Source organism: Mus caroli, unplaced genomic scaffold (assembly GCF_978045245.1).
Source record: "Mus caroli unplaced genomic scaffold, Mus_caroli_1 scaffold_11, whole genome shotgun sequence".
In the NCBI taxonomy this organism is placed as follows: domain Eukaryota; kingdom Metazoa; phylum Chordata; class Mammalia; order Rodentia; family Muridae; genus Mus; species Mus caroli.
The window spans coordinates 1,986,522-2,013,892 of NW_028227266.1; the positions used below are offsets into that span (position 1 = coordinate 1,986,522).

The 27,371-nt window shown below is 36.2% G+C and overlaps 1 protein-coding gene across 1 annotated transcript; it reads left to right on the forward strand.

The window, feature by feature from the left end:
• Positions 1 to 27,371, forward strand: LOC110301962 (caspase-4). The gene is made up of 9 exons (XM_021172688.3): positions 1 to 87; positions 12,958 to 13,212; positions 14,501 to 14,598; positions 15,307 to 15,480; positions 16,321 to 16,555; positions 18,744 to 18,887; positions 20,002 to 20,111; positions 26,116 to 26,219; positions 26,660 to 27,371. The coding sequence occupies exons 1-8, from the start codon at positions 81 to 83 to the stop codon at positions 26,212 to 26,214; spliced, it is 1,122 nt and encodes a 373-aa protein (XP_021028347.1). The 5' UTR covers positions 1 to 80; the 3' UTR covers positions 26,215 to 26,219; positions 26,660 to 27,371.

Sequence of the window (27,371 nt, forward strand, 5' to 3'; positions counted from 1 at the left end):
TATGCTAAGGAAATGCCCAGTAACTTTCATTTTACTCTGTCAAGCTGTCTTCACGGTGCGAAAGAACTGAGGCTTTTCTCATGGCTGGTGAGTCTGGGGGCTCTTCCTGAATAGGGGCTATGACTTGAGTCCTAGAATTTAGACTTTTTGAAAGCAGAGAATTAAAAAAAAATAGTGGTGACAGAGCAGAGCAGTGGCATAAAAGCCTGATTACTGTACTGCCGGAAACTACTGTTTATTAGGGAGTGTGGACATGCTGAGATATATGTAGCTTTGAGCCACAAAGAACTTCATCTCTCAGTTACCTTTTTAGAAATCAAAGAGGAGGGTAAAGCCAGAATAGCACACATTAAAACAACTCTAGAAGTCTGTAATGAACTCTAGAACTGTTATATTTTCCTGAGATGCTGATTGGCACATATTTGAAGTCACCACCTATTTCCCAAGCATAGAGTTACTCTCTTGTTCCATTTTAAATGGTTCCATTTTTCTTGCTAGATCTCTGCTTCTGCTAAAATCAACACTGTTGTAACTCATTCATGGACTCCTATCACAATGTTTTGACTCATGTCTTCCTTTCCAGGTCTTAGCTTTCTGTTCCATCCTTAGCATTCCTTTCAAATCATGTACCCTTCTTACACTCAGAAGCTGAAAAGGCACTGGACTGAGAAATCACTTGGTATTTTGGTAGCAAGTGTTCAAATGCATCTTATAGTTTTTTTGGCTTTATTCTCAAAATGTGTATGTGAGGATGAACAAAAAAGTTGTATTTGTCAGCTTAGGTCCAATGTCCTTTGGGCAGAGTAAACTTTTTCTCACATGCAAGACACCGACTTTACCTTATCTTTCTGCAAAAGTCTTGTAAAAACTACATGCATCTGATCATTGCCTTTTCTGCTGCTGTTGCCCATGTTTGACCAAAGTATCCTGTTTCTACCACCCAGCCCCTCCACCTTGCTGTCTACACCAGATACTTTCAAGAAACTTTCAACCTTGCCAGAAGAGATACTAGCTCTACACACTATCTCCTCTGAGACACTGTCTTTTAATGGATGAAAGCTCTAAAAGTCATTTAAATGATTATAGTGTCTTGTATTTTGTTTGTTTGAATAACTATTTTTACCTCTGCCCTATATACTTTACTGTACAGAGATTGATGTTCAAAATGATATTCCCAAAACTAGAAAATTAGAATTTAAAATGAGATGTTCAATAAAAATTGCTGACTCAAGGGATAGATAATTACACCTCAATTTGATATCTTCCAATGTGCAATATTTCGTGTTTAGTATGCCAAACCTACCTTGTTTATGTTCTATATACTTCATCACTAGGAGTCCTCACTAGAGTAGTCTTAACTCATAGATTCCAGGAAATTTCCACTACACTAGATTTCCACATCACCCCTGCCTAAATACCCTTTAAATCCAATATTTTCTTCCTAATGTATAAAGCTGCTATGAGCATAATTGAGCAAGTGTCCCTATGGTAAGATGGAAAGTTATATAGGTTTATGCTCAAGAGTCATGCAGCTAGATATTAGGTAGATCAATTCCCAATTTTCTGAGAAACCACCATATTGATTTTCATATTGACTATATAAACTTATGGGATTATAATTATGCTCATTCTGTTAGACAACAGCTGATATCTTACTGTGGCTTTCATATTCATTTCCTGGTCATTCGAATTACTGTTTTTGTGTTTGTTTGTACATACATATTGACTACCTGTGGTTTTCTGTGAATTTGTCTGTTCAGTTCCTGTCACTATGTTCTTACTCGGTTTTCTTTCTATTAAGGCTATTAATAGGTTGGCTCTCTTACATAATCAAGGTATTAGCTTCTCAGATTGCAAATCTTTTATTCAATTCTACAAGCAGTGTGTTCTTTCATTGTTTCCTTTGGTTCCAGCATAGTTGCTTGTTGTGAGAAATATTAAAAAAGAATGGCATCCTCCCATACTTTACCCAGCTACTCTCTGCCCAGGTGGGCTGGCCATGAACTGGTGGGCAGTGGCCGACCTGTCCTTATCTCCTGGAGACTCCGACTCATAGCTCCAAAATGTTTCCACCCACCGCTCTAAGTATCCACTGGCATATCACTACCATGCCAGCCCCATGCTTCAAATTCTCCACAGTCTTATGTGGTGCACATCTGGCAAACCCATACTTTGCTATTGTACCTCGTTGAACCATGAAGGAAAACACCATACAAACTTAGTTCAGAAGCAATGGTAATTCAATCACTGGGTACAATTAGAATCCTAATCTTGTAAGTCATGTTAAATCTAAGTCCTCTAGTGGTGAACCCTGGCAGATCTGCCATAGAAACCAGGAGACTTTAGCAATTACATCTTGTCCTCTCCTATCCCCTATCTCTCTCCTGCTTTCTCTATTCCTCCATCCACCCAGGAAATCCCATTTTTTATTGGGGGAACATTTACAAGAAGTCACGTGAATAAATGATTCATTCCTCATTCCATACAACCCCTTCTGGGAAAGCAGAAGTAACATCAAAATACAGGCAGCACCAGGGCCATGGACAACTGTTGCTTTGAATTTGCTCATTTATTTGTTGTTTACACTGATTTATATTAAATATTCTTACCTGCTTTTAAGGTCATTAGGGTAAAACTCATTACACAGAGTAATGGAAATCCCCCCTATGTTTTTCTGGTGTTAAATAATTACTGGTCTAAACTTTAATTATTGAGATACTTTTTGTTTGGTCTCAGATATAGAACTAATTTCATTCTTCTACAAACATATCCATAATAGTATTTATTAAAGAGGCAATCTTTAAAGATGGCAGGTTTACAGTGCTTTTATTGAAAAGTAACTGAGGCACATCTTTGGCTGTAATTCCACTCTATCATGTGGGCTTCCATGTTTGCTTCTCTGTGGGCCTCACTCCACTTTGATTTTTAACTTTGTAGTTACATAGTGTGTTTCCCCTTCATGTTTAAAGGTTGATTTGTGATTATAACAAAATTTTGTCATTTTTCAATTTCTTTTCCTCCCTACAAACAATCTAGTGTATCCATCTTTGCTTCATTACCCTTCCTCATGATCTAACTCTTCTTGTTTTCTCTCAAACTCATAGCCTCTATTTTATAATAATTTCTGTTTCATACATATATTTATTTCTAGTTTTACAATGTGGTATGGAGTGGATTTTAAGTTTTCTTACGACTTTTATTAAAATGAAGCTTGAATGTTGATAGAGATTTCATTGATGTTATAGTTTGTTTTAAACACTTCTGTTCAACAAACACAGGGTATCATTCTATTTATACATAATATTTCATTTCTTTTCTAATATGGATTAGTTTTAATGGTATACATCTTTCAATTCCTTGGCCAAATTTATTCTTGTGCCATTTTTTTTAGGTATTTTTAGTGGAATTTATTTTTTGAGTTACTTTTCAAACACTTAATACCATAGAACAGGTAGCATTTCTATGTTGAATATTTTTATAATTTTATTGAAAAGATTTCATACAATATTTTCTAATCAATGTTTCTATTGCTTCAATCTCTACCTGATCATACCTGCTGAACCACCTACTCAACTCCATGCTCCTCATCTCTCACTTTTTGTCTCTCTCTCGCTCTGTCTCTCTTTATCTCTCTCTTTCTCAATCTATCTCTCTACCTCTTTCCATTTTTATTAGATTTTTTTCTTTATTTACATTTCAAATGTTACCCTCTTTCCTAGTTTCCCTCTGAAAATCTCCTGACCCCTTCTCCCCCACCCCTGCTCCCCAACCCACTCACTCCCATTCCCTATCCTGGCAATCCCCTATACTGGGGCATAGAATCTTCACAGGACCAAGGTCCTCTCCTCCCATTGATAATCGGCTAGGCTATCCTCAGATACATATACATCTAGAGCCACAAGTTCCACCATGTGTTTTCTTTGATTGGTGGTTTAGTTCCAAGGAGCTCTAGGGGTACGGGTTAGTTCATTTTGATGTTCCTCCAATGGGGCTTCAGACCCCTTCAGCTCCTAGACATTTTCTAGCTCACTCATTGGGGACCTTGCACTCTATCCAATGGATGATTGTGAGCATCCACTGCTGTATTTACCAGGCACTGGCAGAGCCCCTCAGGAGACAGCTACTTCAGGCTCCTGTCAGCAGGCTGTTTTTGGCATCTGCCATAGTGTCTGGTTTTGGTGGTTGTTTATGGAGTGGATCCCCAAGTAGGGCAGTCCCTGGATGGTTGTTCGTTCAGTCTCTGCTCCAAACTTTGTCTCTGTGACTTCTTCCAGGGGTATTTTGTTCCCCCTTCTAAGAAAGATTCTGAGCTTCTGAGCTAATATACACTTATCAGTGAGTGCATATTATGTGTGTTCTTTTGTGATTGGGTTGCCTCACTAAAGATGATATCCTCCAGTTCCATTCATTTGTATAAAAATTTTATAAATTCATTGTTTTTAATAGCTGAGTAGTACTCCATTGTGTAAATGTACCACATTTTCTGTATCCATTCCTCTGGTGAGGGACATCTGGGTTCTTTCCAGCTTCTGGCTATTATAAATAGGACTGCTATGAACATAGTGGAGCATGTTTCCTTATTACCAGTTGGAACATCTTCTGGGTATATGCCCAGAAGAGGAATTGCTGAATCTTCTGGTAGTACTATGTCCAATTTTCTGAGCAACTGCCATTCTGATTTCCAGAGTGATTGTACCAACTTTAAATTCCACCAGCACTGGAGGAGTGTTCCTCTTTCTCCAAAACCTCGTCAGCATATCCTTTCATCTGAGTTTTTGATCTTAGCCATTTTGACAGGTGTGAGGGGGAATCTCAGGGTTGTTTTGATTTGCATTTCCCTGATGACTAAGGGTGTTGAACAATTTTTTAGGTGCTTCTTAGCCCTTTGGTATTCCTCAGTTGAGAAGTCTTTGTTTAGCTCTGTACCCCATTTTTTAATAGAGTTGTTCGGTTTTCTGGATTCCAACATCTTAAGTTCTTTATATATATTGGATATTAGCCCCCTGTATGATTTAGGATTGGTAAAGATTTTTTTCTCAATTTGTTGGTTGCTTTCTGGTCTTATTGCCAGAAGCTTTGTAATTTTATGAGGTCCCATTTGTCAATTCTTGATATTACAGCACAAGTCATTGCTGTTCTGTTCAGGAATCTTTCCCCTGTGCCCATATCTTCGAGGCTCTTCCATGCTTCCTCCTCTATAAGTTTCAGTGTCTCTGGTTTTATGTGGAGTTCCTTTATCCACTTAGACCTGAGCTTTGTACATGGAGATAAGAATGGATCAATATACATGTTACCCCAGTTAAGCCAGCACCACTCATTGAAGATGCTGTCTTGTTTCCACTGGATGGTTTTAGCTCCTTCAAGCTCAAGTGACCATAGGTGTGTGGGTTCATTTCTGGGTCTTCAATACTGTTCCATTGATCTACCTGTCTGTCACTGTACCAGTACCATGCAGTTTTTTTTTTTTTTTTTTTATCACAATTGCTCTATAGCACACCCTGAGGTCAGGCATGGTGATTCTACCAGAGGTTCTTTCATTGTTGAGAATAGTTTGGCTATCCTAGGTTTTTTTTTTTTTTTTTTTTTTTGGTTTTTTGAGACAGGGTTTCTCTGTACAGCCCTGGCTGTCCTAGAACTCACTTTATAGACCAAGCTGGCCTCGAACTCAGAAATCCGCCTGCCTCTGCCTCCCGAGTGCTGGGATTAAAGGCGTGCGCCACTACGCCTGGCTATCCTAGGTTTTTTGTTATTCCAGATGAATTTAAAGATTGCCCTTTTCAATTCGGTGAAGAATTTAGTTGGAATTTTGATGGGGATTGCATTTAATCTATAGATTGATTTTGGCAGGATAGCCATTGTTACTATATTAATCCTGCTGATCCATGAGCATGGGAGATCGTTCCATCTTCTGATATCTTCTTCAATTTCTTTCTTCAGAGACACAAAGTTCTTATCATACAAATCTTTCACTTCCTTGGTTAGAGTCACACTAAGGTATTTTATATTATTTGTGAGTATTATGAAGGTTGTTGTTTCCCTAATTTCTTTCTCAGACCGTTTATCCTTTGTGTACAGAAAGGCCATTGGTTTATTTGAGTTAATTTTATATCCTGCTAATTCACTGAAGCTGTTTATCAGGTTTAAGAGTTCTCTGGTGGAATTTTTGGGGTCACTTATATATACTATCATATCATCTGCAAATAGTGATATTTTGACTTCTTCCTTTCCAATTTGTATCCCCTTGATGTCCTTTTGTTGTCAACTTGCTCTGGCTAGAACTTCAAGTACTATATTGGATAGGTAGGAAGAAAGTGGGCAGCCTTGTCTAGTCCCTGATTTTAGTGGGATTGCTTCGAGTTTCTCTCCATTTAATTTGATGTTGGCTACTGGTTTGCTGTAGATTGCTTTTATTATGTTTAGTTATGGGCCTTGAATTCCTGATCTTTCCAAAACTTTTATCATGAATTGGTGTTGGATTTTCTAATGAGATGATCATGTGACTTTTGTCTTTGAGTTTGTTTATATAGTGATTATGTTGATGGATTTCCATATATTAAACCATCCCTGCATCCCTGGGATGAAGCCTACTTCATCATGATGGGTGATCGTTTTGATGTGTTCTTGGATTCAGTTTGTGAGGATTTTATTGAGTATTTTTGCATCAATATTCATAAGGGAAATTGGTCTGAAGTCCTCTTTCTTTGTTGGATCTTTGTGTTGCTTAGGTATCAGAGTAATTGTGGCTTCATAGAATGAATTGTGTAGAATATCTTCTGTTTCTATTTTGTGGAATAGCTTGAGGAGTATTGGAATTAGGTCTTCTTTGAAGGTCTGATAGAACTCTGCAATAAACCCATCTGGTCCTGGACTTTTTATATTTGGGAGACTATTAATGACTGCTTCTATTTCTTTAGGGTACATGGAACTTTTTAGATTGTTAATCTGATCCTGATTTAACTTTGGTACCTGTATCTGACTAGACAATTGTCCATTTCATACAGGTTTTCCAGTTTTGTAGATTATAGTTTTTCTAGTAGGATTTGATCTTTTTTTTTTTTTTTTATTTCCTCAGATTCTGTTTTCTCTCTTCCTTTTCATTTCTGATTTTGTTAATTTGGTTACTGTTCCTGTGCCCTCTAGTTAGTCTGGCTATGGGTTTATCTATCTTGTTGATTTCTCAAAAAACAGCTCTTGGTTTGGTTGATTCTTTGTATAGTTCTTTTGGTTTCCACTTTGTTGATTTCAGTCCTGAGTTTGATTATTTCCTGCCATCTAAACCTCTTTGGTGAAATTACTTTCTTTTGTTCAAGAGCTTTTCGGTGTGTTGTCAAGCTGCTAGTGTATGCTCTCTCTAGTTTCTTTTTGGAGGCACTCAGGGCTATGAGTTTTCCTCTTAGGACTGCTTTCATTTTGTCCCATAAGTTTGGGTATGTGTGGCTTCTTTTTCATTAAACTCTAAAAAGTCTTTAATTTATTACTTTATTTCTTTCTTGACTGAGCTACTTTTGAGTAGTGTTGTTCAGCTTTCATGTATATGTGGGTTTTCTATTACAAATGTTGTTATAGTCCTTGGTGATCTGATAGGGTGCATGGGATTATTTCAATATTTTTGTATCTGTTGATGCCTGTTTGGCGACTGATTTTATGGTAAATTTTGGAGAAGTTACCATGAGGTCCTGAGAAGAAGGTATATCCTTTTGTTTTAGGATAAAATGCTCTGTAGATATCTGTTAAATCCATTTGTTTCATAACTTCTGTTTGTGTCTTTGTTTAGATTCTATTTCTAGGATCTGTCCATTGATGAGAAGCGGGTGTTGAAGTGTCCCACTATTTATTGTGTGAAGTGTGATGTGTGATTTGAGTTTTAGCAAAGTTAGTTTAATAAATGTGGATGTGCTTTCATTTGGAGCATAGATATTCAGAATTGAGAGTTAATCTTGGTAAATTTTTCCTTTGTTCAGTAAGAAGTGTTCCTCCTTATCTTTTTTGAAGACTTTAGGTTGAAAGTTGATTTAATTCTATATTAGAATAGCCATTCTAGCTTGTTTCTTTGGACCATTTTCTTGGAAAATTGTTTTCCAGCCTTTTACTCAAAGGTAGTGTCTGTCTTTGTCCCTGAGGTGGTTTCCTGTAACCAGCAAAAAGTTGGGTCTTGTTTACGTATCCAGCCTGTTGTTACTCTGTCTTTTTATTGCTGAAGTTAGTCCATTGATATTAAGAGATATTAAGGAAAAGTTGTTGGTGCTTCTTGTTATTTTTCTTGTTAGAGTTGGAATTTTGTTCATGTGCCTATCTTCTTTTGGTTTGTTCAAAGATTACTTCCTTGTCTTTTCCTGGAGCTTAGTTTCCCTCTTTGTGTTGAAGTATTCCCTTTATTACCCTTTGAAGGGTTGGATTTGTTGAAAGATACTGTGTAAATTTGGTTTTGTCATGGAATATCTGGCTTTCTCCATCTATGGTAATTGAGAATTTTGCTGGGTATAGTAGCCTGGGCTGGCATTTGTGTTCTCTTAGGGTCTGTATGACATCTGCCCAGATCTTCTGACTTTCATAGTCTCTGGTGAGAAGTCAGGTATAATTGTGATAGGTCTGCCTTTATATGTTACTTGACATTTTTTCCTTACTGCTTTTAATATTTTGTCTTTATTTAGTGCTGTTGTTGTTCTGATTATTATGTGACAGGAGGAATTTCTTTTCTGGTCCAAACTATTTAGAGTTCTATAGGCTTCTTGTATGTTCATCTCTTTCTTTAGGTTGGGGAAGTTTTCTTCTGTAATTTTGTTGAAGATCTTTACTGTCCCTTTAAGTTGAAAATCTTCCTTCTTGTCTATGCCTATTGTCCTTATGTTTGGTCTTTTCATTGTGTCCTGGCTTTTCTGGATGTTTGGGGTTAGGATCTTTTTGCATTTAGCATTTTCTGTGATTGTAGTGTCAATGCCTTTTATAGTATCTTCTGCACCTGAAATTTGCTCTTCTATCTCTTGTGTTCTGTTGGTTATGCTTGCATCAATGTCTCCTGACTTCTTTCCTAGGTTTTCCAGAGTGGTCTCCCTTTGTGATTTCTTTATTGATTTACTTCCATTTTTAGATCCTGAATGATTTTGTCAAATTCTTTCACCTAATTGGATACGTTCTCCTATATTTCTTTAAGGGAGTTAGTTATTTATTTCCTTCTTATAGTCCTCCATCTGCATCATGAGAAGTGACTTTAGGTCCATATCTTGCTTTTCTGGTGTGATGGTGTACCCAGGACTTGCTATGGTGGGAGAGTTTGGTTCTGATGATACCAAGTAACCTTGGTTTCTGTTGCTTCTGTTCTGATGCTTGCCTCCTGCCATCTGATTATCTCAAATGCTTGCTGCCCTCAATATATCTGATTGGAGCCTGTCTTTCTTATAATCCAGGTTGATTCCAAATACCTCAGAGCCCAGCTTTCTCTGTGATCCTGTGATTCTGGGATCCTGTGAACCTGAGATTCTGGGTGTGTCAGAGTTCTTAGCAGTCAAGCTTCCTCTGAGACCCTGAGTTCCTGGTGTGACCAAGCTCCTGGGATCCTGGAATCCTGGAATCCTGGAATCCTGGAATCCTAAGATCCTTGTCATATTACAGTGCCTGGAAGTGTTAACTCCTCTGGGTACCATGGGGTTGTCTGCTGTATTCAAAACCTAGGTAGACCAGCACCGACTAGAAGGAACTCTATCCGCTGGTCAATCGGAGGCTCCTGTGCCCTTGCTTCTGCTGTCACATGCCCCTCACGATTGTTTTGGGACCAATATGAGTTCCACTCACCAGTGATCCTAAGATCCTGGGTGTGCTAGGTCTCCTGCGGCATGGAGAGTTCTCTGGGGACTGTGGAACCATCTGCTGTGCTGACTTTGAACCCAAGGTGGCCTGGAGCTGGCGCTGACTAGAGGGAACCCAAACGACTGGTTGGATGGGTTTCCTGTGACCCTGTTCCTGCTTGTACAGGCCCCTCACTATTTTTTTGGAACATATGTTGAATTTCACTCACCAATGATCCTAAGAATCTGGGTGTGGAGAGTCCTCTGGTAACCGTGGGACTGTCCACAGAGTTTGCATCCAAGGTGGTCTAGGACGGGTGCTTCCTGGAATGAACCTATCTCTTTCTAAACCAAAAACAAAAGAACCTCCCCCCAAAATGTCAAGCAAAATAAATCTAACTAGAAAATAAAAAAAATAGAAAGATGCACAAAAAACATATGCACACAAATAAATATAATATAAAAATAAAATGAAAAGCTATAATATAATCAAAATATAAGTAATGTAAAAAAGCAATATGGAACAAAATGTCAAAATATATACACTTGAATTTATTTTGTATTGGACACTAACAGCTGGGCATGTGATAAACCTTAAGTGTGGTTTGTATATCCAATGAGAGTCCATTGGAGAAAGCTATTTTGGGGGGGGAGGGGTTAGTTTTATTAATTTTATTTATATATCATAGCATACACATATACATACACAAACTTATAAAAAAGATGCAAGCTTTGTAAAAATGAATTGAAAAGGCCTTCTTCCCTTTTTCAAAATATTTTTATTAGATATTTTCTTCATTTACATTTCAAATGCTATCCCAAAAGTCCCGTATACCCTCCCCCCACCCTGTTCCCCTACTCACTCACTCTCACTTCTTGGCCCTGGCGTTCCACTCTACTGGGGTATATAAAGCTTGTTAGACCAAGGGGCCTCTCTTCCCAAAGATGACCGAGTAGGGAGATAGCTAATTTTTAAATCATATAATTTACTAGTAGAATAAGTAGTTTGTTATTATTATTATTATTATCATCATCATCATCATTATTATTATGTGGTAAGAATGTTGAAACAGGTTCTCACTATATATCCAAGGCTGCCTCATACCTGTAGCCATCCTTCTGTCTCAGTTTTCCAAGTTTGAGAATTCTGATGTGAAAATCATTACACCTATCAGTTTCTATAGCTTTTGTAAAATGCTTGAAGTTTCTGTTTATAAGACCCAATCTGTTTCTCTAGTATCAGCTGCTTCCATTTTTTTTTCTGATTTCTAGAATTCTCAATATTTTATGAAACAAAAGTATAGAGAGTAACTTTTTTCTGGTCATAGTAAAAATTAGGTTATTTGTGGCCATCGAATATGATGTTAAACATTGCGAATTACATGCCACACACACATATGTATAGATTTTTTATAATTTTAATCTCTTTAGTCCCTACTATTGATCACCCATTCAGCACTGTTCTTCTTCTTTTTAATATAAAAATTACTATAACAGAGGACCAAAGCTCAGGCCAAATAGATACTTCAACACTAACCTGAGTTTTATTTACATTATCAAAGTGTGAGATGACATTTATAGACTACCATTCAAGACCAACATCTCTTCATCTCTTCTATATAATAGAGACACTTTAAACACAGTTTTTCCTCTTTTCAGTGTCCTGGAACATATTATTAGTATCTTTTCAAGTATCTCTTCACCAAATGACATGGAACACCATATGCTGTTATAAAAGATGTCTCTAATATGTGAGCTACCATGTTCTGTTTAATTTATAGTATTTTTATGATTTGATCAATTAATAGCTAAGTTCTCTGCGTATAGGGTGTCTTACTAATATCCTTTTCACAAAGATTTTTGTGTGTGACATTTTTGGAAAAACATTCATCTAAACTAATTGGTGCAATGGCAAATCAGCAAATTTTTATTTTTATAGAGCTTATGAAATGGTTGAGTATGTATTATCTTAATTTGTATACTTTATAGTAACTTGTTAATGAACTAATATTATCTTATATTTATTTGTGAAGATCATAAAATAAGTAATATTATTACTGTACAGGCTTACTGTGAAGGTCTGGTATATCAATATGCACAAAATCTCAACCTACACATTTTACCTCACAGTGGTTTTGCTGTCTTTTATTGCTTTTTTTGGGGGGGGGTGCTTCCACATTTAGTCATTAGTGTACAGTAATGTTATACCTATTGAGTTAACTGATTTTCAGTAATTTTTATGTATTATAATTTCTATGTGTCTTTTTTGCAGAATAAATGCCCAGAAAATACTGAAAAGAACATACAACACAATAAAGAAAATAAGCATTGTGATCTGGGCCAAAGTCCTTGTTTACTATGTAGATAAATATTCTTTGACTATGCCATTTTGATGTGAAAGTTATTTTGACATTTTCACTAAGTAATTAATGTGGTAATCTTAAGTGAAAATTACTTAAATATTCTGTCTTTATATATACTTCATGCTCAAATCTTATTTTAAAAACTAAAATTAAAAATGGTACTTTGATATCTCTATTTTACTACCCTATAAAAATGTATTCATGCTAAGGAGTGATATATAACTCTTAATTTTGCTATACCAGAATATTAATATTTCTAATATATTGAATTCTAATTTCTGTTTATGAACAAAATGAAATAATTAGAAATTTTGATGCATTTATTTATAATTAATGTTTATAAATAAATCAATTAATGCATTTAGGCACAAACACCTGAATACAATATAAGTTTAATATAATTAGAATAAAAAGCATACTGCTTTAACTGAACTAAACACAAAAGAGTGACACTACAGACTAGTGAGAAGAATTTCCTGTCTTGAGAAGAACTTTGCCTTCCCCCAAAAGCACACATTCTCTTCAAAATTGACCAAGAGATTGGTAAAAATCAAACCAATGAATGACCAATGCTATACAATAAAGAGAAGCAGCTACTGAAAAGCCTGCATAGTGATGTCCTAATAAGCATAGAATGCTGCAAACTTGCAAGGTTAACCCAGTTCTCCAGGTACAATGAAAGAGGCATGTAGCTTCTTGGTAAATGGGAAAAGAGAGCTTGTTTTTTTTAGAAAAGTTGTTAGCTCACAAAGACTAAGTTGATTCCAAGCTCTACCTGGGTTGTACTTGAACAAGTCTTTTGTTTCTGACAGAAAACAAACACCCTGACAAACCACTTAAGGCGTTGGAAGAGCTGGGCAAAGAAGTCCTTACGGAGTACCTAGAAAAATTAGTACAAAGCAATGTACTGAAATTAAAGGAGGAAGATAAACAAAAATTTAACAATGCTGAACGCAGTGACAAGCGTTGGGTTTTTGTAGATGCCATGAAAAAGAAACACAGCAAATTAGGTGAAATGCTTCTCCAGACACTCCTCAGTGTGGACACAGGCAGCCACCAGGGTGAAGGTAAGAGCAGAATGTACTGTGAACAACAGCTCAGGGTGCTCATGATCTGTTCAATTTTCAGGCCCAACACTTGCGTTGGTCTTCTAATCTTTGTGTCACTATCACTTTTCTCCAAAATAGATAATACTTTAGAAAGTGTGTTGACTTTCATAGGTAGGTCTCAGATTCTAACGTGGTAAAAAAGCAAAGTCCTTTGTTCAAGCTATTTTGAGAAATAGCTAGTCATCTGACAATTATAAAAAGGAACACTAATCCTAAAATTTATAAATTTTGTGGCTCTCATCAGTTTTAGCTTATGGAAAATGGGAGCCTTCTAATACTGTCTCTCATGTTTTTCCAAAGCTAGAAACATAGTCAAGCCATGAATACAACTTCCCAAATGCTGGCTCTCATCCAAGGTAATTTTCTAGACTACATACTCACCGAACACTGCCTGCATAGTTAATACTTCTGAGCACATGTTCCATTTTTTAAATGAAATGAACACGTGTAAAACTAAACAGTCTTCTCTCATTAAGCCAATTAGATGCTTTCACACAAACTGAAAGAATCTCAAGCATAAAATTAAACTAAAAAATATTATGTCCAGTAAGGATTAGAATTGGAGGAAGGTGTTCAAAATACTTTTAGTAATTTCAGGAATTCCTTACTTGTTATATTAATTAATAGGGTATCTTATCAGTTTATAGGAATCAAAAATTAAAAATTTATCTACATTCCTATTGTTTTCAAATTTCTTCCCCTCCAAGACAGTAGCTAGGAGCCACATGTGCATAGTAACGCATGCCAAAATGGCAAAAATCTGTGAAGCATTGCACCGAAGAGTAAGGGTATTACTAAAATTATGTCTTTGTTTTTCCTTTTATTTTATATGATATTAGAGAAGCTAAACTGGAATATTAATTAAAGTAATTTTTAGTAGATAACACTCTGGTAAGTAAATTATATGGTAAAGGTAAAGTTGAAATGAACAAGGATGAGGCTTAAAATCATCAGAAATTTAAAGTTGTTGAGAGTGGAAGTCAGGTTTGATCCCAAATTACAATGGTGTTCTCCCAAGAATTACCAGAACTCAGGGTCTCATTGATGGGCTGTTCTGCTTTTCACCTCAACCATCTCCTTCCGCTATCTTAGTTGTACAATATCCTGTGCTATTGATTACCTATAGTAATTGTTATATATCAAAGTGCTATCTTCACTTAGTTTTCTTCTAGACCATTCTGCCCAGCCAACAAATGAGGGATCTAAATCAGACTGAAACATTTACATCATATGATGTATTTTACAGCTAATCTGGAAATGGAGGAACCAGAAGAATCATTGAACACTCTCAAGCTTTGTTCCCCTGAAGAGTTCACAAGGCTTTGCAGAGAAAAGACACAAGAAGTACTCTCCTTTGTTGTTGAAATAGAGACACCAAACCAATTGTTCATACTAAAGACAATTTCTTATACCTCTGAGCCCAAGAGATGGTGATATAACTGCTATAGATTATGATTTTGATTATAAACAAGGTCAATTTTTCTTTTAATGCAGAGAAAAAAATCATGGTGTTAATTATTTTATTTATTTTTTTCTCTCCTGTTCATGAATTATGAAAATTTTATCTGCAGTCATGGTATCAAAATATCTATAAAACAACACAGTTGACTAATAGTTATCTGTATACTGGTTTAAAAAACACAAATACTGAAGAAGGTTTATTGTTACAGTATATAGAATATAATATTAATATACTAAAACTGGTATCATAATAAGATTAGTAAATGTAATTTTTTAAAATAATTTTCTTGACATGAACTGATACCTTTGGATTTTATAGTTAAGCTAACCCTTACATTCTAGGGGAATTTGACTAGGTACTAGGAAAGAGAGTAATAATTAGCCTGGATTTTTTAAAGACATGTATAACTATCCCAGTTATATTCTTGTTCTGTCTTTAGCCCTTGAGAAGGATACAGACAGTATCTTTCAGTTATAGTTTGAGGGAGAATGAAGCTATATAAGACCTTAAGGAAGCAATACTTATGATAATCAATTAGGCTTTCAAACAACTCAAGTAAATCAAATTCATTGTATGTCTAATTTAAACAGATTTACCCAATAAAGGAGGCCAATGGCCGTACACGAAAGGCTCTTATCATATGCAATACAGAGTTCAAATATCTCTCACTGAGGTATGGAGCTAACTTTGACATCATTGGTATGAAAGGCCTTCTTGAAGACTTAGGCTATGATGTGGTGGTGAAAGAGGAGCTTACAGCTGAGGTAAGAGCCACTGCAACATCCTGTACGGGAACAGGAAGAGTTTTATTCACAGATGAGCATTATAATGTTAAGGAGAAACTCAGGTGAAGGTGTGTGTGTAAGAGAGAGAGAGAGAGAGAGAGAGAGAGAGAGAGAGAGAAAGGAAGGAAGGAAGGAAGGAAGGAAGGAAGAGAGAGAGAGAGAGAGAGAGAGAGAGAGAGAGAGAGAGAGAGAGAGAGAGAGAGAGAGATCAAAATAGTCAAATTACGTAAATGAAATCTGTGCTTTTTTAAGTTTCAAATATTTTATGTACCATAAAAAAGTGCCTGGCAGTGTGGGTTTATGCAGTATTTTTAATTCCAAAGAGGAGCAACTGAGACTCAGTGGCAGAACATGATGATGTAGCAAGCACTGAATAGGAGGCAGGCAATCCACATTTTGCTATACAATGTAGCACAGAGAATGACAATCAGCTATAATAAAAACTTCAAAGAATGGTGTATGTGTTTATCTAAATAACTAAAATTCAATGCACATTCATTCAAACTGAGAGGTGCTAAAGGAAAGGGATGGGAGTTGGAAAGTAGAGTGTAATAAAAGATGAGACCATCAGAAAGCCTTAGTGAAATTAATGAAGATGCTGAAATGCATATACTGAGAGCAAGGGGCTCTGAAAAGGTATGAGCAGAGAGACTTTCAAGTTGAGAGGTGGTGCATAAGCTACATCTAGACTGCATGGTGCAAGAAGAAATGTAAAGTATCCGATTTTTTGGTAAATTTCCAATGTTGATTTTACTGAAATGAGGAGGTTAAGATTTATCCTAACGTCATCCCACTAAAGGAAGTCATCAATTTTTCCAGGGCATGGAGTCAGAGATGAAAGACTTTGCTGCACTCTCAGAACACCAGACATCAGACAGCACATTCCTGGTGCTAATGTCTCATGGCACACTGCATGGCATTTGTGGAACAATGCACAGTGAAAAAACTCCAGATGTGCTACAGTATGATACCATCTATCAGATATTCAACAATTGCCACTGTCCAGGTCTACGAGACAAACCCAAAGTCATCATTGTGCAGGCCTGCAGAGGTGGTAAGTTCTTTGGTGGAACCACGAACTCCCAGGCTGCTGGCTATGCAGGTGCTGGCAGGGTAATGCCACATGGGTTTTGTGTCTAGAAGAAATAACTTTACTCTTAATTTCTATTTAGTTTTCAGAAATTAATGGATCTAATAGGAAATATGCCATTACAAAAATTTGCCTGGTTAGTTGAAAGATTTTCATATAACTTTTATCCAGTAGAAGTGATTAAGAACTTTTCCAGAATCCCCAAGTCAATTGAGACAAGTACACAAATATTAGAGCAAAATGGTTTTATTTTTATTATACTTGTGGTTTTTGTATTATCATTTTGCAATTTATATTTGAAAGTAAGACAATACAATTGTTGTATCTGAGTTCAGTACCCTACTCTTACTAATGAACAGAAAATAGGGCTGTACAGAAATAAGGAGTGAAACACCAAGTTATACTAAATCAAATGGGAATCAATAATATCTACAGCATATTGTAATAAACATATACAGAATATCCATTTACATTCCAGCTTTGGGGAGAAAAGGAAATGTAGATTCCAGTGGAAGACCCCACAGCCCAATGGCCAAATATCACAATGTATTTGTTAAGTTTGTCGCTAGTATATAAAATGTATGTATAATACATTTACTACTCACCAAGATTACCATTCAAAATATCCCTCACACTCATGTTTTTTTAAGGACATAGCAAATTATACAATTAGCCTAGGAAACCATCAACACATGCCTGGATAAAGAAAATGTCTTTATGCATAATTAGGTACTATAAAACCATAAAAAATAATTTCCTGAAATTTGAAGGAAAATAAAAATAGAACTGTATATCTTTATGTTAAGCAAGATGAATCAATCACAGAATGATGATTGTCCAATGTTATTTTTCAGTTTCTTATACATGGAAACTAGACAAAAGTATAAAAATGTGATCTGAAGATATAAGAGTGTTTGTAAATAAGGAATTGAGATCGTAGAGCTGGGGAATATAGCAAAAATGGAGAGTGAAAAGAAATAGAGGGAGTCCAGGCAAATGAGAGCAGCATGGTCAAGGGAAATGTGTTCATGTGTGAAGGTACACTGTGTTACATTCCTGCTGCAGTCACTGCATGAATAAACCAGTATGTAAAAATTCAATACCTGAACATGCTCATATGTAATTCTGTCTTTTACTTTATCTTGTACAGGTAATATAAAATGTCATAAATACATTGATATTCTATACACTTACACTTGACTTGATCAGTCTATACCCTACCAACCTTCGCTTTCTCCATTCCTCTCTTGCTCCTCCATATCTTTTATTGAAATATTTTCACTTTCTCCTTTGTGTGTTTCTTTAGTTCTTAATCTATAAAAAGATGAAAACTAATATAAAACTAGATTTAAGTAAAATCATCTAAAATTGTCTTCCCAATCTGGCTTATTTTGCTTAACATGATGACCCCAAGTTTAAACCATTTACATTCAAATAATAAAATTTGGATCTGTTTTCATTGCATAATGCTTTTTTGTCCATATTAACCTCATTGTTCTTATACATTCAATTATTAATGGGTACCTATGCTGATGTCACAATTTGGATATGATGAATAGTAAAACAATACATATGGGTGCATACATATGTCTATTGTCTATTTTATTTTATTTACATTGAAACAGAGTTTCATTGTATATTTCCAACTTGTCAGGGACTTACAGTAATCTCCTACCTTAGTCTCTTGGGAGCTGGGATTATAGTTGTGTACTATCACAACCAAATTGTAGGATGCAGATAGGCCTATATGACTTTGAATTCATATAGCCATGGGCCTATAAGTAACTAAAGTAGAAATAACTTTTATATAGCCAAGTGGTGTAAAATGAAGCAGATCTAAAACTCCTCTGCTGCTTTTAGTAAACATGTTCTTACAACTTTATGACTCTGCCTTTATTTTTTTCTCATCATGTAACATTTCTCAATGATCCTAGAGGAAAAGAAATTCTCTCAGTCTCTGTCTCTCTGCTCTGTCTCTGTCTGTCTGTGTGTGTGTGTGTGTGTGTGTGCGTGCGTGCATATGCTCCTACTTACAGTGCTTGTGTGCATGTATATGTGAAACTGATCTGAATGAGCTCTTAAAATGGCTGAGGTAGGAAACTAGAAATCTTACTCAGTGTGATCAGTGCTAGATTGCACTTTTTTTCCCCAGGGAACCCTGGAGAAATGTGGATCAGAGAGTCTTCAAAACCCCAGTTGTGCAGAGGTGTAGATCTACCTAGGAATATGGAAGCTGATGCTGTCCAGCTGAGCCACGTGGAGAAGGACTTCATTGCCTTCTACTCTACAACCCCACGTATGTATTTTCTAAACCATATAGCTTTGCAGGTCAAAAGACATCTTTATATAGCAAAGGTCTAACACAAATTTTGAGGGTAACAATTTACATTAACTAAATCATATTTTTGTTTTGAGGACATCTACTCCTAGACACAACTTTCAAGACTGGCCTTTTACTATAATTAAGGAATTGTATAGTGAAAGATACATATATTCCAGTCCACGGGTCCAGGGGATACTCTTCACAGCTTTTAACATACATGATTGATTTGATTCATTTCTTTTAATCAAATTATTTTAGCATTCTTACATAAAAAGTTATAGATCACAGAATTATCTGCTTCTTCTCAAATATTCAGCCCCAAGGTCATTTTGGCCAACATCCTGCCAAATTCTAGATATACCAATTTTATGACATGGTCCACTAGGAATGGGGTATCCTGTTAAAGAAGTTGTTGAAAAGACATTCACAGGTCTCAAGGTGGAGTATATTGCTGAGCTTTTGATCTCTGTATGTGTTTCCTAAGGTGCTTTATATCTTCTTTTTGAATATGTATATTTTTCATGGCTTGTTTTAAAAAACTATTTTGTGGAGGCAAACTTGATAAACTCAAACAGCACAGGTTTAATGTCTACACTTAATGAATTTGAAAATATATGTAAGACACCATGGGGACAGTGTATGACATCTGCTTACCTCTTTCTTCTCAAATTATATCAGTCTTAAGTATTTTCCTTACTGAGCATATTTTGTATGAAAACATTATACATCTAACCTACTGATCACACTTTACAGATCAGTATTATTATTGGTGATGCAAATGTAATACATGTAAATACAGCAGACCCTATGACTTATTCATCTTCTGTACCTCAAATATTGGTTCTGTATAGTATTTTGTTAATTATATAGTAAAAAAAGCAAAGAAAGAATCAACAAAACACAATAACATAATCTATAAACATCATAAATGTTATCTATCAGTAGGAAGTGGGTTACTGTACAAAACGAGGTAGTGTGGGCATATCTATATTTCCCTTCACTGCATGTTGCTAGGCTCTGCTAAAAAAAAAATAAATAAAGCACAAAAACTCCATAAAGCAATATATGACACTTTCTGTCTTCACAGATCACTTGTCCTACCGAGACAAAACAAGAGGCTCTTACTTCATCACCAGACTCATTTCCTGTTTCCGGACACATGCTTGCTCTTGTCATCTCTTTGATATATTCCTGAAGGTGAATGCTTTGCAGCTCATTTATATGTTCACAAAGACTTTACTATACTCGCTTTTTACATTTTACATTTCAATATAGTTAGACATGAAAAATAAAATGGTATCTTTTTTTTCACATGTTTAAAATACAGTTCAGAAAAAGATGTCAATATATCACCGTGGACCTTTAAAAAGATTAGAAAAATATAAATTATAATCTTGCATTTTATGAATTATCAGAATAAATCCTGGTCGCTCTCATAAGAAGTATTAGTTTTGGAAAGAAAGAAGATTAATAACATGAACAAAAGAAAAGAATTGGACATAGTACTACTGGAGGATCCAGCAATACCACTCCTGGGCATATACCCAGAAGATGCTCCAACATGTAATAAGGACACATGCTACACTATATTTAGGGCAGCCTTCTTTATAGTAATCAGAAGCTGGAAAGAACCCAGATGTTACTTAACAGAGGAGTGGATACAGAAAATTGGTACATTTACACAATGGAGTACTACTCAGTTATTAAAAACAATGGATTCATAAAATTCTTAGGAAAATGGATGGATCTGGAGGATATCATCATGAATGAGTTAACCCAATCACAAAATAACACACATGATATGTACTCACTGATAAGTGGATATATATCCAAAATTATAAACGACATTACTATGTATTTGTGAAAAACTTAGGCAGTTATTTTTTTTAGTTGAAAGTAGATTATTTCCTAGATAATGATTGTGATTTCTCCTTGCTCTATTCCTCCTGCTTCCTTCCCCCACTTCCAAGTTGGAACCATTTCTTTTCTATCACTCCAAACAGGCTTCCAAAAAAAAAAAAAAAGATAAAACAAATAAAATAAGGTAGTAAATAAATAGAATGAAGTAGAATTTTGGTGATCATGGTGGTGGTGGTGGTAGTGGTGGTGGTGGGCTTTGTTGGGTCTTGTTTGTTTTTTGTTTTGTTATTGTTGTGCTGATGATTGACTTGCTTGTTTGTTTGTGAGGTTAACTATTGTTTGGTTTGGTTTGGGACTTTGAAAAATGTAGCACTGAGTTTTACTCTAGTTCTCTGGCATATCTAGTCTCAATTTCAGATATTGGTCCCATTACATGGAGTAAGACTTGAATCAAATTACTTATTGGTTGGTTAGTCCTCAAACTGTATGTCATGATGTGTTAGCATATCTTATAGGCAGGACATTATATGGATATTTTGTATACTAACCCTCCTCAATTAGATATATAGAAAAAAGACTTTATAAAAATCATTTTTCATTCTGTAGGCTACTGGTTTCTCCAAATGACAGTGTCCATTACCATGGAAAAGCTTCCCACTTTAATGAGTTCCCATTTCTTAATTGTTAACTTTACTGCCTGTGCTAATGGTGTCCAGTTCAGAAAGTCCTGGGCCAGTCAGTTCAAGGCTGGCCCTTTTCTTTCTCTTCTCTTAGGTTCAGAGTAACCTACAGTATTATGCTGAGGTCTTTGATTTCTTTGGAGATGAGTTTTGTGCAGGGTGATGAGTATGGATCTATTTGGTTTATTCTACACGTAGTCATCCAGTTAGACAAACATTTGTTGAAGATTCTATCTTTTATCCAATTTGCCATTTCTAGCTTCTTTGTAAAATATCAGGTGTCTATAAGTATGTAGAATCCTATCTTGGCCTCTAATTAGATTCCAATGATAATCATGTCAGTTTTTCTACCGATTCCATGCATTTTTTTATTACTATACCTCTGAAATACAAATTAAGTTCTGGAAGGTCTTTTATTATTCAGGATTGTTTTAACTATCCTGTGTTGTGTGTGTGTTAACAAGCTTTGTGACACTTGCCCTTTCAAGGTCAATATTTTGGAATTTTTATTGTAAATGCATTAAATAAGTAGATTACTTTCGTTGGATGACCATTTTAACTACATTAATCCTACCTACTCATGAACATGGGAGATTTTTCTACATTCTGATAACTTCTTCAAATTCTTTTAATGTTTTTAAAGTTTAGAGTTAGCCCAAGATATAGTTTAGAGACTGTTGTGAAAGGTTTTGTTTCTCTGATTTCTTTCTTAGTCTATTCATCATTGTACCAAGGAGGGCTACTAATTTTTATAAGGAAATTTTGTATCTAGATGCTTTACCAAAAGTGTTTATCAACTATAGGAATAAGCCACTGGAATTTTTGTGATCATAGCATTTGCAAATAAAGGCACTTTGATTTCTTCCTTTCCAGTTTGCATTTCTTTGATCTCTTTCAGTTGTGTTATTGCTTTAGATAATACTTGAAATACTATATTCAATAGCCAAGGAGAGAGTGGACAACCTTGTCTTGTTCCTGGTTTTAGTTGAATTGTGTTTTATTTTTTCCATTTAAGTTGAGTTGCTGTAAACTGCCTTTATTGTGTTAATGTGTGTTCCTTGTATCTCTAATCTCTCTAACACTTTTATCATAAAGTGGTGTTGGATTTTGTCAAAGTCTTTTCTGTACCTAATGAGATGATCATGTAGGGAGAATCTTGTGGTTATATCTTTCAGTTTGTTTATGTATTAGATTGCATTTATCACTTTACATATAATGAACTATCAATTCATCTTGAAATGAAGTCTACTTGATCATTATGGATGATTGTTTTGATATGTTATGGGATTCTGTTTGTGAAACTTTTGTTGAGAATTTTTGGACCTATGTTCAATAGGGCAACTAGTCTGTAATTCTCCTTTTTAGTTCAACCTTTATGTTGCTTGATTTTATTTTATTGGATATTTTATTGATTTACATTTCCAATGGTATCCCCTTTCCTGGTTTCCCTCCTTAAAACCCCTTAATTCATCCCCCTCTCCCTGCTTCTATGAGGGTGTTCCCCTACCCACCTACCCACTCACCCTGGCTCCTTGCCCTTGCATTTTCCTATATTGGGACATCCAGCCTTCACAGGACCAAGGGCCTCTTCTACCATTGATGCCAGACAAGGCCATTCTCTTCTACATATGTGGCTGGTGCCATAGATCTCTCCATGTGTACTCCTTGGCTGATGGTTTAGTCCTTGGGAGCTCTGGGGGGTCTGGTTGATATTGTTGTTATTCATATAGGGTTGTAAACCCCTTCAGCTCCTTAACCCTTTCTCTAACCCCTCCACTGGGGACCCTGTGCTCAATCCTAAGTAACTGTGGCACTGTAAAATGGATAGGGTGATGTTCCTTCTGTTTTTGTGGAATAATTTGAGAAGTATCCACATTAACTCTTCTTTGGAAGTCTAATAGAATTTTGTGGTAAAATAATCTGGCTCTTGCGTATTTTAGTTGGGAGAATTTAAGTATTGTATTAGCCTTCTATGATGAGTAGGATGTGATTGGTTAGTGCAAGGAAAAAAAAAAGCATACTTAGGCTGGACCTAGGCCTCTCTCATATGTGTAGCAGATGTGCAGCTTGGTCTTCATGTAGGTCCTGAACAACTGAAATAGGGGCTATCCCAAAGCTGTGACCTGTATGTGGGATATCTTCTTTTACCTAGGATGCCTTGCCTGGGCTCAGTGGTAGAGGAAGCATCTAGCCTCTCAGAGACTTGAAGTACCAGCATGAAGGAATATCCATGAGGGTCCCCACCTTCTCAGAGGATAAGGCAAGGGAGACTGAAGGAAAAATTGTGGTAGGGTGTAAAGGGAGGAATGAGCAGTATATAAAGTGAATAAGTAAAAAATTAAATTAAATTAAGAAAAAGAAGTAGCTGAGATTTTAATTTACTTCAGTGAAAGCTCATTCTGCCAGGGGCTTAAAAGTAGGTCATCTTCCAAATTGAGTTCTTGTGAATAGAAGGGAAAGGGAATGAAGATTGGAAGATCTCAGATTAGATATTATGCCCACTTCTATATAGAGTAATTTTATAAAGCTCAACCACTCTGTTTACAAAGAAACTCCATTTTGTGCAAGACCGGGGTTAAACTCCAAGTCCAGAAAGAAAATCACGAAGTCCACCTAAGCAAACATCCTATGACAATTCCCATTCCTTTAACAACAGTCAGGATACAATAGCAGGATCAAGGTACATAGAGATAACCTAAGACAAGCTGCGAACTTAGAAAAGAAACATTTTAAATATGTGGTTTGAGTATTAAACAGCACCAGGAAGTGCAATGGAACAGATTCCTGTGTTCTAGAAGATAGCAGATTAAGGGAGTGGGACTTTGAGGCAAGAACTTACCCAGCTGAATTTAGATCCAGGCATGGTGATACACACCTTTAATTCCAGGAGACAATCATACAGATCTCTAAACTAAAGATCAATCTACAAAGCAAGATACAGGATTGCCAAATTTAGGCAGTGGAAGAGTTGGAAAACAGGAAGAGACAATGTAATAGAATAAGGGATGCCATGTTCCAGCCTCAGCAAGCAGCAGAACTGAACAACTTTGTCTACATGGCTCTGGCTTTAGAGTCCAGAATAGAAGTGACTACTGGGACAATTGATGCTGGTTAGCTGGAACTAAGAAATTAGTGGTGATTAATAAGATACCAGCATCACTGAGTTGAAATCTTCTGGGAAGTGTTTTCTGAGAGCACAAATAAGCTGTCTTCTAGAGATCGCCAAGGTTGTATATCGTGCTGCAGCTGTACTTTGTAATGTGTAAGAGTCACCCAGATGGTACTAGTTTTGAAGGACCGAAGGCATCATGAAGAATAGCTGAAGCTTGACACTGTGAGAGGCCATGGAAGGCCATTGGTGAAGGTGCAGCCTCAGTTGCATTTGAAAGCCCAGGACTGAAGGGAATCATACAAAGAAGCTGAAGTTTGGCACCAACAAGTGAGCCTGTAAGAGGCAATTGGTGAAACCTAGTTGCAGTGGAAGATCTCAGCATTTCCAATATGTACCATGGGATGATCACCAAGAACAGTATAAGTGGAGTGGATCCAGCTGAGTTTCCAGAGCTATAGATGAGAGAGTTGGAAAAGTGACACTAACCCTTTGGAGGATCTCAGAAGATCACATGTGGATCCCAGGAATTGAAACAATAAGTTGCAACACTGAAATTGCCTTGGAGACCCCAAGATGATCTAGATACCAGAATCATGGTCCGTCTGTTAAGAAAAGCTTATAAATAGGGAGTGGTAACTGCCCTGGTGAAAGATGTTTGTTGCAATCAACAAAGATTTAAAAAAAAAAAAAAAAGGTGTTTGTGTGGGGCGTGGGAATTAGAGATCTGAAGATCATATTGACATCAGACATAAAGCTTCAGAGCTTGGAGTTTGCCCAGCTGGTTTCCTGTTTTGCTTTGGGGATTACAGTTAAGTCATTGATTGAATCTCAGAAGAGACCTTGAATTTTTGACTTTTAACACTGTTGAGACTGCTTTTTACTATGGGGACTTTTGAAGTTAGACTAAATGTATTTTGCATTATGCTATGTCTAGGTATGGCCCCCATAAACTCATGTTTGAACAAGTCTATGGGGGGTCAGGCAGTGGAATGTGATGGTTTGCATATGCTCAGCTCAGGGATTGGCACTATTAGAAGATGTGGCCAAGTTGCAGGAAGTGTGTCACTCTGGGGATGGGCTTGGAGACTCTCCTCCTAGCTGCCAGAGAATGCTCAGTCTGTTCTGGCTTCCTTTGGATCAAGATATAAAACTTTCAGCTCCTCCTAAATCATGCCTGCCTGGATGTTGCCATGCTCCTGCCTTGAGGATAATAGACTAAGCCTCTAAACCTGTAAGCCATCCCCAATTAAATGTTGTCATTTATAAGACTTGCCTTGGTTATGGTGCCTGTTCATAGCACTAAAACCCTAAGACAAAACCCTTGTGTGTTTGCATCAGAATTGATTCCTCAGTGGTCTTTGGGCTCCCTGTGACTTGAGCATAACAATCTCACATGGGGTAAGGTAGTAATGTTGAGTTAGACTTTCCGTTAGCCTCATCCCAACAACTCCTAAATTCTTTTCATCCCTATAGTTTTCTGCACTGCAATGAAGCATGTTTTCTGTGAATATTGAAGCTTATATAATACACATCATTATTTTGGTTTTAGGTGCAACAATCATTTGAAAAGGCAAGTATTCATTCCCAGATGCCCACCATTGATCGGGCAACCTTGACGAGATACTTCTACCTCTTTCCTGGCAACTGAGAACAGTAAGTATATTTCCTATTAGAGACCTGAATGCTTGGACTTATTCAAGTTGGTCTCTTAATTGGCCTAGTTTATTGACTACTGGCACATTTTTGTTTTATGTCCAAACATTTAGATTCCATTTATCACCTCAAACAATCAAACAAATGATAAAGGTTATAGAAAAAACAAGGTAAACACCCAAAAAGCAACAATAAATGGTAGAAGATTTAACTTAACAATTACTGAAGTAAGTTAGATTATGCCCATATATTTATTAGTGTTTATATCATTTCTGTCTTGAGGTGTATCTTTTTATCTCCTCTATAAACCATAAAGACTCCAAGTGGATGTCAATGGGGGATTAGCAAGAACATGGTTGGCAATAAGGAATAAGTGAGGGAATGGATTCTCTGTGGAATAAATATATTTATCATCTATGTATTCTTTGTCTACTCTGCAGAAGCAACAAGCAACTGAATCGCATTTCTTCAGCTTGAAGAAGTGAACTTGGCCAAGGATCACATTCTATTCCTGAAATTCCAGAACTAGGGAAATTGAGGAAAGAATAATTATGAATTCAAGACCAGCCTAAGCAACACAGTGGGATTCTGTTACATAGACAAGCAAACAAGCAAAAACAAAACAAACAAAAAAACTTTACTAAAAGAGAAATTTGTTTTATTTATTTGTGTACATAAATAAAAAGAAAGCAAATAATTGTTTTAAGTTGGGTTCTTTAATGGAGAATGTTATTTAAATTATAATGGTAGTAAATTGAAGTGATATGGAATATCAAGCTGTAGTTTTAAACTTTAGGGCTCATATGATATCCACATTACTAGAAAAAAAACAGCAACAACAGGGAATTTCGCTTTGGCAGTATGATGAAAGAAAACTGTAATTGTAATGGTCAGCTTTTAATACCCAACTTTACAGAATCTAAAGTATCTTAGTGAGAAGCCTCTGACCAAGGCAGTGAAGCATTATGTTGATTAGGTCAAATGATACAGGAAGGCCTAGCCTAATAGTGGGAAGGATCATATCCAAAATCTGAGGCCTGGAAAACAAGTTGTACATCAGAACACATCACTCTCTTCTTTTTGGTTATGAGCACAAAGCCATAAGTTACTGAAACTTAATGTCCATCATGATGGATTGTAGCCACAAAATTA